At 55.9% G+C, this 15304-nt stretch overlaps 2 protein-coding genes across 4 annotated transcripts in view; one reads left to right on the top strand and one right to left on the bottom strand.

Annotated features, from left to right (window-relative positions):
* Positions 1–5020: 5020 nt before the first annotated feature.
* CCDC92 (coiled-coil domain containing 92) lies at positions 5021–12290 on the top strand. Its single transcript, XM_007125162.4, has 4 exons — positions 5021–7322; positions 8064–8210; positions 8824–8865; positions 10886–12290. Exons 2-4 carry the CDS (start codon positions 8081–8083, stop codon positions 11665–11667), a joined length of 954 nt encoding a protein of 317 aa, XP_007125224.1. The 5' UTR covers positions 5021–7322; positions 8064–8080; the 3' UTR covers positions 11668–12290.
* Positions 12291–13090: 800 nt separating this feature from the next.
* Positions 13091–15304, bottom strand: part of LOC114485134 (dynein axonemal heavy chain 10-like) — a 36374-nt gene continuing 34160 nt past the window's right edge. For 2 of the 3 annotated variants that reach the window (XM_028485900.2, XM_055083168.1), the window contains 3 exons: positions 15006–15186; positions 13993–14138; positions 13091–13494 (listed from right to left, as the gene is read on the bottom strand). In XM_028485900.2, coding sequence (XP_028341701.1) covers positions 13348–13494; positions 13993–14138; positions 15006–15186 — 474 coding nt within the window. In that variant the 3' untranslated portion in view covers positions 13091–13347. Of the gene's footprint in view, positions 13495–13992; positions 14139–15005; positions 15187–15304 lie in introns of those variants that run through there. The other variant, XR_008616740.1, reaches the window with a different exon arrangement.

Here is a 15304-nt window from a genome sequence, read left to right as displayed (position 1 = left end):
GGGGAGGTACTCACGGGCTCGTCATGATCATTTTCTGCATATCTCGGAGACACTAAATTGTTGCTTTTATAAAAATTGCCTTCCCCTTAATTCTTCTTGGTTCTGGTAAAGCATCCCAAGACTACCCTGGAACAACATCATTAAAACATGATACCACTTTGCTAGTGGATAGTTAGTGGTTATGTTTTTTAAGAGACACTGCTTTATATTTTTTTCTGACTATAAAGTAATATATTTTCATCATTAAAGAAGCTTTAGGTAGTACCAAAATATAATTTTTTAAAGTAAAAATCACCCACAATCCACCATCTAGAGATAAATGCTTTTAATGTTTCATTGTGTATACTTCTAGAATTTTTTCTCTACTTGTATCTACAAAACTATGATATATACAGCTTTTCATACACTCTTTTGACTTAACCTTTTACAGATGTATTTCCTTGTCAATAAATATAGATCCACACTATGATTTTTAATGATATCATAGTGCAGATGTGCCACGCTAACTCCTCACTGGCAGACATTCAGATTACTCTGTGAGGTGGTTATCTTGCAAGAGATGCTTTTCTTCTTTTGGTTTCTACTGGCGTTCTCCTCTTTTAGCTTTTAGAGACCAGCTATTAACGGGTGATGTGTACTGCCCACGCAGACGGAGAGCGGGACCCGAAAACACCTGCAGCCAAAGTTTCCACATTTGGATGAGTGCAAATTTAGTGCAGTTACCACTTCATCACAGTAGACCAGACACATGCTAAGTGTTTTATCTAAGATAGCTCATCTTATCCCCCAATCACTATGTCTTGTAGGAACTGGTATTGTTCCTCGTGCTATGGGAGAAAAAGGTGAGGGCACAGAGAGGCTGCAGCTCGAACGTGGCTGAGTCCAAATCGGAGCCCAGGATTCTGACTCCTGTGCTAAGCTCTTGACCCGCCTGTTGTAATTAGTTTTAAATATATCCCAATTGCTTAAGAATGATTAAGAAACAAGATTTTTTGTCACTTTAAAAAAAATAATTGCATCTTTTGCTTCCAGCGTTTTTTCACTTCCGCTTTTTAATGGTGTTCATTCTTTTTACCAGAATGTTTTTGGAGTGATTGTTGAGTGCTCACGCTTCCTCGAAATGCTGTCCTTTTTCTCAGTGTCCTAATAACTCTTTGGGATTCTCAAATAACTTACCAGCTGAACTTCTTAAATACACGTGCAAGTAGAAATAACAGGGTCGTGCAACTTAAAACAGTTTCTTTATCTAGGATTGTTGTGAATTCAGAATAACATCAGGCTTCATTTTTCAGAGATGGTAAGTTTCCTTTCCTACAGGCAGGTATTTTGGATTGAGGGTTGATGGCCTAATTAGCCTTCGACCTTTTTTTAGCTTCTTGTAGAGTACTATAGATTGATTCAACGTAGGAAGTAGGTTTTACTGTCCCTTGGGGTACCTGATTCTGCCTGACTCTCTTTATTCGGGTCCCTGAATGGCTCCTCTCCAGTGAAAATGGAAAAGGCCAGCAGAAAATGCTTCTGTCTGCTTGTATGTTTCCCTCTTTGGAAGTAACTGGAATCCTTTGCTAGCTCATTTCCACACTCAGATGATGTTCAGGAGATACCCTAGTGTGGGACTAAGTAAACAATATTTATATATTGATCAATATTTACATAAAATAATATAGGTGACAATTATTGAGCACTTACTACATGCCAGACACCATAAGTGATTGCATTTAGCACTTAACCCTTTAAGTTAGATATTACGATGGTTTAGGTGACAAGATAGGGTTCAGATTTAACCCCAAACACTCTAGCACCTCAAGACTTTGGCCATTCTGCTCTTTTTTTTACCCCATTGTGTTAAGCACATCTTCTTTGGGCCACAGGTTCTTGATTCTGAAATAAAGAGGTGTTGGAATAGTTGATTTTGAAGGTCTCTTGCCACCCTCAACATTTCCCGAGTCCGTGAATCCACTTAGGACACCAGCTCCCTGCTGGGAACCATCTCTTCTCCTCTTACATTTAATCACTACACTTGCTGCCTCTGTCCTCTGGCCAACCTTCATTTACTCCATGACGGTGCTTCAGCTAAAGGGCACCAGAGCTATACAGAAAGCTCCCACAGAAAAGCCACCGAGGTCCTTGCGCACAAGACGCTTGCCGGGCCCCGGGCCCCGCGCGGCACGCGCCGAGGTGGTGGGACGCCAGGCATCCTGAGGGTTCACGCGTGAGAACCAGGTGTGAATGGGTTATAATTTATTCATGACTAGAATCTAAAATAGCTTGTTATAGCTAATTCACAGCACCACGTGAGTACTGGGTGTACTATTTTTTTTCAGACTCTAAAATTATTACCCTATTTCCACAAGCTTTGTGTTGAGAGAAAAGATAAGTCTACTTTTGACGGCCCAGGAACAAAGAAGTGTCCCATTTTTAAATGTTGAGACCTTTTCCTATCAAAGATATTCCATTTCTTCTAGTCTAAGAAATGTGGTCCAGGGATACTTTAAAACATTGTTTCTGGCGTGTGAAGAAATTACAGGATGAGGTCATGTTCAAATCAGTGCTGCTGCAGTGCTTTTTGATTAATGCCGTGTAATTCTTGTTGAGATCTCCAGTCGTACCATCGGGGAGCCGTATAAAAGTAACTGAAGCCCGTATGTAATTCGGGAGTTCAGACACGAAGGAAGAATGGGGGCTGATTAGGCGGGGGGCGGGAGGTGGTTTGCCAAGAGCAGTGCAGAGCGCGGGAACCAGTGTGCAGAGGCCCCGTGCTGGGGCTGCGGCAGACACCAGGGGTGAGAGGGCAGCAGTGTAGGTGGTATGGGGCGAGGCCGGGGCAGGGCCACTGGGAACATGGGGCTTGACCCCAAGAGCATCGGAGGGACGAGGCAGCGGGAACTAAGATCCCGCATGCGCATGGCGTGGCCAAAAAAAAAAAAAAAAGGCAAGACTTGTTGGTGAGTCTTCCTGCCGTGTTGGGTGGTCAGCAGAGCCTTCCCGGTCGTCGACTGTCCCACCTGGAGCGTAGGGAGCGGTGGACCCCACCTCCGTGAGCAGGGCTGCTCCAGGCTGGGCCGGTGCGCGCCGGGGGGCGCTGCTGCATCCCTTCCCGCCAAGAGGCTGCCGCGGGGACTGTGCTCGTTTCCCGCTCAGCTTCAGAGCACTAGCGATTGGGTGTATGCTTTGCGGGAAGCATCTGAATTTCTGCCTGAAGTTGACGCCCACCCCCGCCCTCAAGATTCTCACCCACAGGCTCTGAGGGCTAGGAGCAGCCTCAAGGCTCAGATGCGGCATTTCTTGATTTATGTTTTCACTTGTGGGTAGGACGTTCCTGGTTTTCCTTGGGTGTTTGTGGGAACAGACGACGTAAGTGAAGGGGAAGCCCTTCGTGCTTGCGCAGGGGGAGATGGTCCATAAACAAGATCATGACGTCATCATTTACACATTAATGCCCCCAAAGGGAGGAGAGGACATTACTTTGAATTAGGTTGAGAACTGGACGTGAGCTACTGACAGGCAGTTTGTGCTCATGCGGATACAGAGCAGACCCAGTGCGGTCAGGTCCTCACGTCTCTCTGAGAACCGTCATTGAAAGCATGTTGTCACCACGAGGTGATGTTAGTATCCCTGCCCGCTCCGGGAAGCCGTCTCGGCCAGGTGCCAATCTCCACAGAATTTGGCCCTTTTCAAGTGTTAACTTTCTGAACATATAGAGGGAACAGTAAATTCACAGAAATTTAATTTCTAGTGAATTTGCCACGGGAAAAAACATGGATGTGGCCTAACCTCCGAATCACGATCAAGGTAACCTGCCCCACAGGTGGTCTTGCTTTGAGATGCCCATGCCCTTTGCTTCTGCCAGGGTTCCACGGGAGGAAGTGCGCAGAGTGGGGCTGGCCCTCTGGCTGCTGCCGCGGCTGGAACCCCGTCCTCCGCAGTGAGGGCTGCATCTCCGGGGAGAAAAGAGGGCCCGTGTCCAGACCACGCTGCCCTTGCCCGAGCAAACAACTGTAAAATTGCCGATGGCTCCTGATCACACTGAGAAACGAAATGGGATTGCCTCGAGACAAAAAGCTGCAATACAGAGAGCCCACAACATGTAGTATAAGCCCTTCTGACAGGGAAAGCGCAGTGTTTTGTCAGCCACGCTTTATGGGCGTCGCCCTGCATTGCTGGCTGACACGCGGCTGAGAGGGCCCGAGTGCCTTTTACTCAAGCAGGATGCACTGTTCATCTGCAGCAGACGCCTGCATCTTACCTTCATCCATCACGCTGACCCTTTCAGGGAGGGGTCGTGAATGCCCCTTCCTGTCTCTGGCTCCCATAGCCAGAGATCCTGAATCAAGCCTCCCAGGACGAACTTCATCCCTTCCTCCGTATTACCTGCATCTCTCAGCCGTGTCTCCTTGGCCTGAACAGGATGCTTCTGTAGCTTCATTCACGTCAGCTTCTGGGAAGGACTAAGTCGTCGCAGTGACTCCATGTCATCAGTAACTCATGAGAAGACATTAAACCATCCCTTCTTTTAAGCAGCAGCAACTCCCTGTCCTCAGGAAGTCAGGGATACTATGTACCCTTTTGAGCTGATGAGAAAATACTGTAGTAGTTTGGATCCCATCTGGAGGTGTGACTTGTTTCCTTGGACCTAAGTGGACCTGTCTCGTGCATGTATATCCAACAACCAGAGAACGCCCCACACAGATGGCATCTCCTCCTCCGGGCCTTTTAAGTCAGCATGGAGTGTGGAAGAAGAGGGACCAACCTCCAAATGGAATATCATGGGGCTGAAAAACCCTTGTCCTCTGGTTGTCAGGGCTCCAAGCGGAGCCGTCAAAGCTCCCTTGCCGGCTTTGCACTTATATAATCGCGCTCCTCTGTTCACCTCATGTTCCTTCTTCCCCAGACTGCCTGCCCGGGCTGATGGGAAGCTTCAAGGGCAGGCTTTTATTTCTGTAGTTATGACGGTGAATTAATGAATTACAGATTTAGTGCCATTCAAGTCGCCAGCTCACCAAGGCAGTCAGAATGTGAATACTTATTTAAATCAAATTTGTTACAAATAAAATTTAATACCAAACTGTGATGGGACTGGGGTGCCTGCTGAGGCCACATTTCCACTCCCCTCCCAGCCCCCCATGGTAGATCATAGAACACATATTTATTTCTGGTTTCGGGGACACCTCCTTTTGCACCATCAGTGCCGGATGAAACGGGTTTGCAGTTTTAGTATAGCATGGTTTCTTTGTGCAAGGCGTGCCTGTAAGTTACGCCAGAAGCTCGTGGAAGCAAAGGCTCTTCAGCCCTGAAGGCCTCAAGCTCCCCTGGTGCGGCACCCACGCTGGACAGCCCGGCGCTGGGGCCACTGGGTTAGCAGGTGCTGGCGGTGGGCCTCCTGGGTGCCAGGCACCGTGCAAGGGCCTGGGGTACAGCGGTGACCGAGCCTGCAGTCTGCGCGTGGAGCCGGGAGACCGTTAACTAGTTGTGGGCAGGCCGTGAAGGCTTAAGAGTGCGTGACCTCACCCAGCCTGGGGGCCAGGGCTTCCGGGAGGAAGCGAACTTGGGCCGAGAAGTAACGGACACGCAGACGTCGGCTCATGGGAACGGTGGGCCCAAGGGAGGACCCGAGAGGAGCACTCGGGGCAGAGGAGCCCAAGACAAGGCCCCGGGGTGCGGAGGCGAGGCCCAGCCAAGGCCCTGGAGGCTCACCGAGCAGCTGAGCACAGAGGGCGCAGGGCCAGGCCTGGGCCCACGTGGACCAGCCCCACTCAGAGCCGTGGGAACCCCCGAAGATTCTGTGAAGATCACTCTGCTACGATGTGGGGACGGAATCGAGGCGGCGAGAGAAGACAGGGGAGGACTCCGCGGCGATTCAGCAGAGGGTGGTGTGGCTCAGGTGCAGAGACGGAGAAAAGCAAGTGGACTTGAGAACCGTTTTCCAAGTAGGGTCACCAAGACGCAGCGGTGGACGCTCCAGGCCGCTGGGCGGCGAGGGGGCGACTGTACACCCGGCTCATTCTTTACCCTTCCAGACCCACCAAGTTCTGGATCAAATGTAAATTGTTCTTTCTCGTCAATGGCAAACCCCTAAAACACAGGCTCTGCTTTTTCCATTAGCCACCAGGAGCGCAGATTTGGGTCTGTCCTTTTAAAGAGGAGAACAAGGCATCTCCTCTGGCGTTGCCACCTGCGAAGCCCATCGTAGTGCGCCTAGGAGTTGACGTTCCCGGTGAGACAAGGGAATTGATGCCAGAGTGACCGACTCAGGTTTGCTGAACAGAAGTAAACGTGGGCATCTCTACCAGAAGCTCCAGAAGCGGTCCTGCATTTGCCTCCGTTTGATGTCGATCGAGGCTGTCCAGCTTTCGGACACTGCAGCCCTTCACGGCTCACGCCCCGGACTTGCCTTGCTCCGGGCTGGCTCCTTTGTTAGGCCAGCGTCCTCCTCCCAAGGCCACGTGCTGACCACACAGGGTCGGGATCTCAGGCACCGTGGGGCTCCAGTGAGAATTAGTGTCTGGCCCGGCGGCCCCATACAAGGAACTTACGGCTACAGCAGGGAGACGATTCCAGGGGCGGAAACCTTCCTCGCTCCTGTGGAAAGGCTGCTCTCAGCTCCCCCGAGGAAAGCTCTGGTGGATGGAAACTCAGCTCTGGCATGGCCTGCAGCCAGATTTTAGGTAGAGCTCAAGGCCTGGGGAAATCTGATCTTCCTTCCATAGAAATGATCCTGTATTTCCTCAACCAGTCCCCTCTTGCTGGATTTTGAGTTGTTGCCGGTCTTTTCCGACTGTCAACTGCACTGTAATGACCGTGCTCCTAGCTACGTCTTCTCACACAGAGGTCATTATTTCCCTCTGGTGGATTGCTAGAAATGGAACCGCTAAGTCAGAGGGAAGATAATTCTAAGGCTCCAGATACACTTTGCCAGATCGCCTCCTGTAATAAGGCGCAGTGAACACTCCCACCCCAAACTGCGCTTTCTGTTTCTTCTCAGTCACAGCTGTCTCTCGCCAGCTTCTCCCCTGACAGGCGTGTCCCTTCCAGGACGTGTCCGTGTGCACCCTTCGCCCAGGCTTTGTCTGGCACATTCTCTGTCCTTCTCTGCACTCCTTCACTTTCCTTTCCTCCTTCAGCCTCCTCGTGTGAATGAAAACGCGTGTCCTGGGTTCCAGGTACGCGCCGTTCTTAGCGCCAGAGCTGGGGTGTAAATATCTGTAAGCTGCGGGGCTTACGGACGACAGAGAGTGCTTGGTGTCGCCCGGCGTGTTGCCACCTCCAGAGAGGACCCTCGTGCCACCCTGCCACACAGCCGCCCACCGGAAGCCCTCTGAGAGGTGGTATTTCCTTTGGGGGCGCTCGTTGGCCCAGCAGATGAGGAAAAAGGCACCCGAGGCTCTGTATTCACAGGAATAATTTATAGGCAGATCATCCACATTTCATCCTCAGCCTTTTTCAGTGCCGTGCGAGGCGTCTTGAATTACTGGGCTAGCTTTTACAGAATGGCCGACTGACTGCGCCACATTTCTCGAGTTACAGTGAAGGCCCTGAGCTAGTGGCTGATGATGGAGGATGGAAAAGCCGGCGGGGCGGGGGGCGGGGGGCGGTGGCAGGGTCTGGCTCCGGCCTCCAGACGCCTGTAGCCACCACGTGGCCCCGCGAGATCGTTCTCAGGCAATTCCCGAGAAAAGAAGGATTTGGGGGGCTCTCAACTCTGTGAGGTCCTGGGGGCTTCCCTCTGAAACGCCGGGCTCGTCCTCCTCCTCCTCCTGGCCTGCCGGCTCTAGGTTCCACTCCCCCGCGCCCGCTTTTCCTGAGAGGAGGCAGCCGGTGCTTCACCTCCTCGGGGAGATCTGTCAAGCGAGATTTTGGTCTCAGCCTGTTGAAGTCGGGTAGCCCATGGAGGGCCTAGGATTTGGAATCAGGGAGCCCTCTGCATCCGGGGCAGGGCCTCACTGCCCTCCAGCCCGCAGAGCCAAGGAGGGCAGGCGGCAGGCGGCAGGCGGCGGCCTCGTCCAGCCCGCCACCCCGAGACCCTCGTTGTCAGAGACAGCCACCCGGCCCTGTGTCCCCCGCAGGTCATCTGGATGTCAGCATGGCAACCACAAACCTGGAGAACCAGTTGCAGAGCGCGCAGAAGAACCTCTTGTTCCTCCAGCGGGAACACGCCAGCACGCTCCAGGGGCTGCACGCTGAGATCAGGCGGCTGCAGCAGCACTGCACAGGTACGGGGGCCCCGGCGAGCTCCGGGGACCAGGGCGGGGGCAGTCCCAGGCCTGCCAGGGCTGTAGAGCAAAGCAGGACCCGCCATCGAGGTCATCTCGCACTGGCTGGCTCAAAAGCTGGCTCAGAAGCTGGGCGGGGTGAGTGAGGAGGGGGTCTTCTTCTTCTCTCCTCTCTCTCTGGTTAACCCTATCATCGCTGGAGTCCATTTGAATGCTACCTCCTCCTCTTTGCCAAGGCCACACGCACGAGCGTAAAGCTGTAGAGCCAGTTCTCAGCTTACTGAGGACTTGAAGGATCCAAGTGCAATGGTTAGAATTTACAGTGCGTCCTGGAACCAGTGACCACAGTGTAATACACAGAGCAAGCTGCCTGCTAATTGTGGGTGCTGGAGAGTGTGTCAGGGAAAAGAAGGGTCCCCTCTGAACCCTAGTAAGGACAGTGGCCGCTGACAGTTGCTGTCCTCCCTCTTGCCTCTAACGCTGCCAGACTCTGCCCCGTTTGGGCAGGACTCGCGGGCTGATCGTGCGAATCGGTTGTGCGTTTTCAGAGTTGATGAAGGTTTTGAAGTATACTGTAATCACACAAAATTAACGTATATGGTCTCCTTTTTAGATTTAACGTATGAGCTGACACTTAAAAGTTCGGATCAGACAGGTAAGAACTCCCTTCCCAAAAGCTGATGCCAGTGTTGTTTCCTGTGGAGGCACATGTTGGTCCACCTGTTTTCACTCGTTACACACGTAGAAGGAAACACACTTGCTGTGAAGAGTTGCACGTGTGGCCAGGGCTCTGCGGAAAGGTGGGCGGGCAGTTTGGACCCCTCGGTGTGGCGAGGGGCTGTCGGTGGGGTGGGAGGGGTGAGTGCTTTTATTTCCTTCTGATTGACACACGTACTTGGAACGCCTGTTCCGTGTTCTTCTGGGTTTTCTGATTTTCTACAGTGAGTATGTGTCCCTTCTGTAATCAAGAAATAGATGTGATCTAAACCGGAAGGAAAGAGGAGATGGAGCGGGGTCCCGCCTCCCCTGTGTCCGTGGAGCTTAGCACAGGACCTGGCACAAAGCGTGTGCTCTCTACAGCCTGGTTGAGCGAGGGGTCACATTACTGGGTGGCCCCCAGAGCAGCGCTGAAGGTCTTTCTCTAGACTCTAGTCCCAGAAATGCTCCCCCAAAACTAGAATCCTCAGGGACCCCCCCCAAAGCTATCAGCCTGATGGCAGCTGGGCCAGAGGAGACAGAAGCCGGGGCCTCTGTGGCCTGTCCCAAATAGCTGCTCACCAGAACAGGGTGAGGCTTTTAAAAGTGTAGAAACCGCATTTGAGTCGAGATGCCTTTTTCTAAACAGGCCTCACACGAGCAGTAACTATTCATGAGCGTGTCTAAGGGCCTCGTGACTGTTCCGCTGGGCCCGAGAGCACCATCCAGCACTGACTTGCCATCTGCGTTACCCGTACCAAGTCTCCTGAGAGTGCCTTCCGGGAGCCAGGACCCCCCCTTTCCTGTGTGTGGTGGATGAGGGGCCTGGGGACGGGGGAGGGGTGCCAGGCATCCCCTGCGCAGCCCCTAGGCCAGGAACTGGGGCCTCCAGGGGTTCAGGAGAGCAGGATGTCCACCTCTAGTCGGGGACTCCAGCCCGCACCCCTGCCGTCCATGTCACCGAAATCAGGCTGTCGGTGCTTCCTGTCCCCTCTGGGCCCAGGCTAATCTGTAGAGACACCATTCTTGCCCTATATCCTCTCCAGGCGTGGTTGTCAGCCCTGAGTCCCAAGGCCACCCGCCCACCAACCCGGCCCCTCATCAGGGGCTCGTGGTAACAGCTGGCACGGGGCATCTCCTGTCGGGGGGCAGAGCGCAAGCCTCTCAGGTGGGCCTGGTGGTGGAAAGCACTGCCTTACAGTAGCACACGCAGACTCGGCTCTCAGAGGAGCTGTTCGGCAGCTTCTCTAACATCCCTGAACCCGCATCCTCATCTGAGAGGCACCCACAAACACTGGTTCGGGCCTGACCACCCGCCCCGTTCAGCCGCCCTGCACCGGCACGAGCACAGCCAGGGAGGGTCTTGCCGAAGGGCGGCCTGTGTGGTGTTAGGGGCAGGCCAAGGACCGAGGTGGGGCCTGAGCTCAGGCCCAAGGATGCCATGCTCTGAGAGGTGCAGAGAGGGGACCCGTGTCGGGGGAAAGGTGGCAGCCTGGCATCCAGTCCAGTCTCCTCTGCAACTTCAGAGCTTTGGTGCTTTAGACATAAAGAAAGTCTACGTTTGCCTTTCCAAACCGTGCTTCGAATGGCGCAGACAGATGGCTCCGCTAACAGCTTAATCGTAAGCCTTTGGAGAGGTCTGGAACTCTGAAATTGCCCATTTTAACGTCAGCATTTCTGAAATTTGGAGACATCCTTCTATGCAATAAGCTGGAGAGCTGGATGGGGCCTCAAAGACCACCTGATCTCCCACCCGTCCCTGGGGGGAGAGGACTCGGAGGTGGCATGAGCGATGGGGGCCCTACCCTCCGTGTGGCCCGTGGGCACCGCACCCATCTCGGCCAGGGGCACCGCCACCGTGGGGAGGGGAGGCCGGCCTGCACCCCCGATCCCCGCCCAGAAGGTCTCCCTGCCCCCCCCCCGGGCCTGGCCGCCCTGCCCCCGGGCTCTCACTCCGCTCCCTCGGCTTGTCCTTCCAGGAGACGACGGATCTTCTAGAAGCAGCGAACTCAAGAAAAGATGTGAAGACCTGGAGGCCCAGCTGGCACTGAAGGAGGACGAGAAGAGCGAGCTGCTGAAGGAGCTGGAGCAGAAAAACGCGATGCTCGCCGTGCTCGAGAGCACCACCAGGGGGCGCGAGAGGAAGTACCTGGAGGAGCTGAAGGTGAAGAGCCACAAGCTGGGCGCGCTGAGCAGCGAGCTGGAGCAGCGCGCCGGCACCGTCGCCTACCTGACGTCGCAGCTGCACGCCGCCAAGAGGAAGCTCCTGAGCTCCGGCGGCGCCTCGGACGCCAGCCCGGCCGCCAGCCCCGCGCTGGCCGGCTACAAGCCGGCCCCGCCCAAGGACAGGCTGCCCGAGACGCCCCGGCGCCGCATGAAGAAGAGCCTCTCGGCCCCGCTGCACCCGGAGTTCGAGGAGGTCTACAGATTCGGGGCCGAGAGCCGGAAGCTGCTGCTGCGGGAGCCGGTGGACGCCATGCCCGACCCCACCCCGTTCCTGCTGGCCAGGGAGTCGGCCGAGGTCCACCTCGTCAAGGAGCGGCCCCTCGTCATCCCGCCCATCGCCTCGGACCGCGGCGCCGGCGAGCAGCCCGGCCCCGGCCGCGAGAAGCCGCACGGGGCGCACGTGGGCGTGGCGCACCGCATCCCCCACGTGAGCCCGGCGCAGGCCGCGCCCGCGGTGGAGACGCTGGCGGTGGACCAGGTGCACGGCGGCGGCAAGGCGGCGAGGAAGCACTCAGGGACGGACAGAACTGTGTGAGGCCCGCGGCCCTGCGGCGCGCTCGAGGCACTGTGATCACTACTAGGAAAAACTCGGCCGCGCCGCCTCTTCTCTTTGCGTTGTAAATTCCACGCATGCCAAATCTTTTCCACGCCTGTCGGCACACCGTTCTCCCCCTGCCCCCCGGCCCTCTGACTGACGCCCAGACACGCCCGTGGCCCTGCTGCAGAATCCGTATTTACTCATCGCGCGGCCGAACACCTGTGCGCCGACTCGCTCGCTTCCAGCCCCGCTGCGCGGAACCTCGGCGCGCTCGCGGACACAGCACGGGCCGCAGGCTGCGTCGCTGCTCGACGTTAACGACACCAGATAGTCACACGCCTCATTATAAAGTCGGAGCAACACACGACGACCTTGACCTCGCCCCTCCCGTTTCCAGGGCGGCCTGTCCGGAGCAGCCCTGCTCCCTCCGGGAGACCCCGTAACCCCCCGACACAGCCTCCCCCGGGGGCGGCACGGGTCACCGAGCACATGTATGCTAAGTCACGGGAACTAAATAAGATGACGTCACTCCACAGCACCACGACCTGAATGTGTGTTGTTTTCTGTTAGTTTCATCCAAAATGTTCACGATCCCAACAAACTTTATTTTCTAAACCTGCCTTCTTTCTGTTTTGTGTCTTTCTTTCTTTTATTAAACCACCCGAGGGTGGGCCTTGGGGGGGGGGGGCGGACAGTGGGAGGGAAAGAAACGGCGCCCGCTCCTGCCCCTCGCCCCCAGTAACTGCTGCCCAGACGGCGGGCTCACCCAGGGGTGCGTCCCGGGCTGGGGTTCACTTCCGGAAAGACGAGTCCCCTGCCGTGTTTTTCTCACTGCCCTGAGCCACCCCTTAGATCGTTCTGCGCTTCGGAGGTTCTAGCAAAAGCCCGTTGTCCCCGTGACTGGCCTCGCCCTCGTGTCCCGCTAGCGCTCAGCTCAGCCCCGTTCCTCCCCCGCAGGGTAAAGCGGCTCCTCGCCCCCACGCCGGGCCTGGCCGGAGCAGCCCCAGGTGCGCAGGAGGAAGGGACGCCCGGTAGTCGCTGGTCCTTCAGGTTCTACGTCTGCACCCAACCCCTCACAGCCCCAGGCAGGCTGGGGGCAGGAGCTCACGCAGGAATCACAACAGCAGGCTCAGCACCCTCACCCACACGCTGCCAGGCCAGCGCCAGGGGGGCCGGGCTGCAGAGTTCTGGAAGGGTGTGGGTGACTCCGGCCTCATCAGCCCAGGGAAGGGGGCCCCGCGCCCCAGCACGCAGCCCTCGCTCCAGAGAGGCGCCTGCTGAAACGGACCTGGACTATCAAAAAACCACCTTTGACTATTCACGTTAGAATTCTCACTTGGGCCATCGACATGCCAGGCAGTTTTGCTTAAGTGGTTCCCCTGAGAAGGAAAAGCAAATTCGACACGTCTTAAAATGCTCTTTTTGCATTTACTTTTTGAATACCCCAGAATCCCTTTTTTAAAAGTTAAAAAAAAAACTAAAACCATTCAGGTTAACTTACATGGAAAGAGATATAAATGGCTGATTTCAAATGAAAGAAAAAAATCAGTGTCAAGCCCCCTCCTGCCTCGAGAGGCCCCAAGAAGTGACAGCAGATGATGAGTCTTCACGAATTCCCAGCACATCCGCTGCCGGCCACAGACTTAGAATCTCGTGCCGTTTTCTTCACCCAGAGGGTTAATCAGAATTCAGGGTGAGGCACACCCCTTGCAGGACCCAGTGAGAAATGTGCTTCGTGGTAAAGAGATCGGCTTCAAAAACCAAGCCGACCCCCATGGCGTTCCTTCTCGTGGAGGTGGTGTAGACGGGCGTCCGGAAAGTGTTCTGCACAGGAAAGGGGCGTGAGGTGCCGGCGCGGGCAGAGGGGAGCGCGGGTGCCGGGAGGGCGAAGGCTCGTCTAAGCGCTAAGGGTGCGGAGGGGCCCCGCGACGTGCCGGGCTCTGCTGACACCCAGGAGAAGCGGGGTCGGCGGGCAGAGCAGGCCGTCCTGCAGGTGCGCCTGCTGTCCACACCGGATGTAACTACCTTCCGATCCACGCAACGCGCGCAGAAATTTCACCAGAAGGGAGCAGTCGCTCCTCAAGCGGGTCTGGACCGCAGCCTCCAACCTTGAACCCGTGCCGCCCCCGGGAGGCTCTGCACACACGCATGCGCACGTGCGCATTCCCCCCCCCACCCCCCCGGGCCGTGGCTCCAAAGGCTTCCCCCAGCCCTGAAAGGTTAAGGGCCCCTGTGCTAAAAGGCAAGGCTCTTGGAAACCACCTGGTGTCTAACTCCAGTCAGAGGGGAAGAGGGGAAACGGGGCAGGCGTCGGCCTCTCACCTGCAGTTTGAGGCGACGGGCTTCAATGGGGATGATCTTCAGGATCGGCAGGTCGACGACCAGCACCTTGGATTTGCTCTTGGTAAGACATCCTCTCTCTCTATCCCAGTCAGCGCCTTCTAGATAGAGTCCCGAGACAAAGCATCCTAGGGGCACCAGGAAGAGAGCCGGCCTTAGGCGGAGGCCGCGCATGCGCAGCTCTCAGACACAGCCCCGGCCTTTTCCCAAGAGGGGTGGCCACCATTTCTACCCCGCCCACCTGCCTTCTGTAGAGCCCAGATGGGACACCCCGGAGACCCCGTGACCCTCCGTACGGCCACAGCGCCATGTCAGAGGGGTGGTCGCCTCTCCCCAGCAATGTGGCATCAAGGTCCACAGACTTAACCGGCCTCGGGCCCCGGAGTCAGCTGGCACCATGGCCACCCCAACACTGCCAGTCCCTCTGAGACCTCGCTGGCCTTCTACAAAGGGGACTGAGCGCTCCTGAATGGTCACCATCAACCCGCTCTCCCCAAGCTAGCTGACGAGGGCCTTTGCGCTTGCCGCGAGATGTCCTCTGACTAAGACACGACCCCCCGGGAAACCACAGTTTCCAGCCGCAGTTCACACAGTAACCAGTGTCTAAGGGACTTGACGTTATAGCACAATTGCACGGTTCCCACCTAGCCCAGCCTGCTCTCTGGCTGCCGTGCCCCGGGCCCTCATGGGTTCCAGGGAAGCCACCTGGCGATCCAGTTCTTTCTAACCTAGGAGCCCATTTCCCACAGACAAGCTGGGCGAGCGTGGCTCGGCTCTCCCCTGACATCAGCCCACGTCTCAATGGAAAAACTGGATGAGAAACATCCGGGCTCACCCTCAGAGGCGTCAAGCCCCACGTGGACAGCGCACAAACGTGGCCAGTATTTGCAGCAGTCTGGCTTTCCGGGCCCACACTGTGCTCAGCCCTTCTGAGGGTGGCTTGGGGAGGGAGACCCTCCATGAGAGGCCGTGAACCTGCAGGGAGCTGGCCGTACCTTGTCCCGCCCGCTCATTCACTTCATCTGCATCTTGGAACCTGGTCACTTGCGTGAACAAGGTGGAGCGGTCCAGCGGCCAGCCGTTCCTCCGGCAGGTGGCCTGCACCAGGGCCGTGAGGTAGGATTCTGGGATGTGCAGCCCCGAGAGCCACATCACACTGGGCTCACTCTCGGTGACCTGGAGAGAGGAGAAGGCAGCTGGTGAGAGCCTGGGGCTGCCATGCAATGCCAGGGTCAAAGCTGACAAAACATGGAGTTCACGTTAGGGGCAGGAAGGTGGTGTTGGGGCAACTGGC

This window comes from Physeter macrocephalus, unplaced genomic scaffold (genome assembly GCF_002837175.3).
Source record: "Physeter macrocephalus isolate SW-GA unplaced genomic scaffold, ASM283717v5 random_566, whole genome shotgun sequence".
Lineage (NCBI taxonomy): Eukaryota > Metazoa > Chordata > Mammalia > Artiodactyla > Physeteridae > Physeter > Physeter macrocephalus.
The sequence above is the reverse complement of the archived record's forward strand: the minus strand, read 5'-3'. Positions and strand labels throughout refer to the sequence as shown.

Excerpts from the sequence above, each read along its gene's own strand:
- CCDC92 (XM_007125162.4), top strand. The coding sequence starts at position 8,081 with ATGGCAACCACAAACCTGGAGAACCAGTTGCAGAGCGCGCAGAAGAAC. Across the intron at positions 8,211-8,823 it reads GCTGCAGCAGCACTGCACAG|ATTTAACGTATGAGCTGACA; the intron begins GTACGGGGGCCC and ends TCTCCTTTTTAG. Across the intron at positions 8,866-10,885 it reads TAAAAGTTCGGATCAGACAG|GAGACGACGGATCTTCTAGA; the intron begins GTAAGAACTCCC and ends TTGTCCTTCCAG.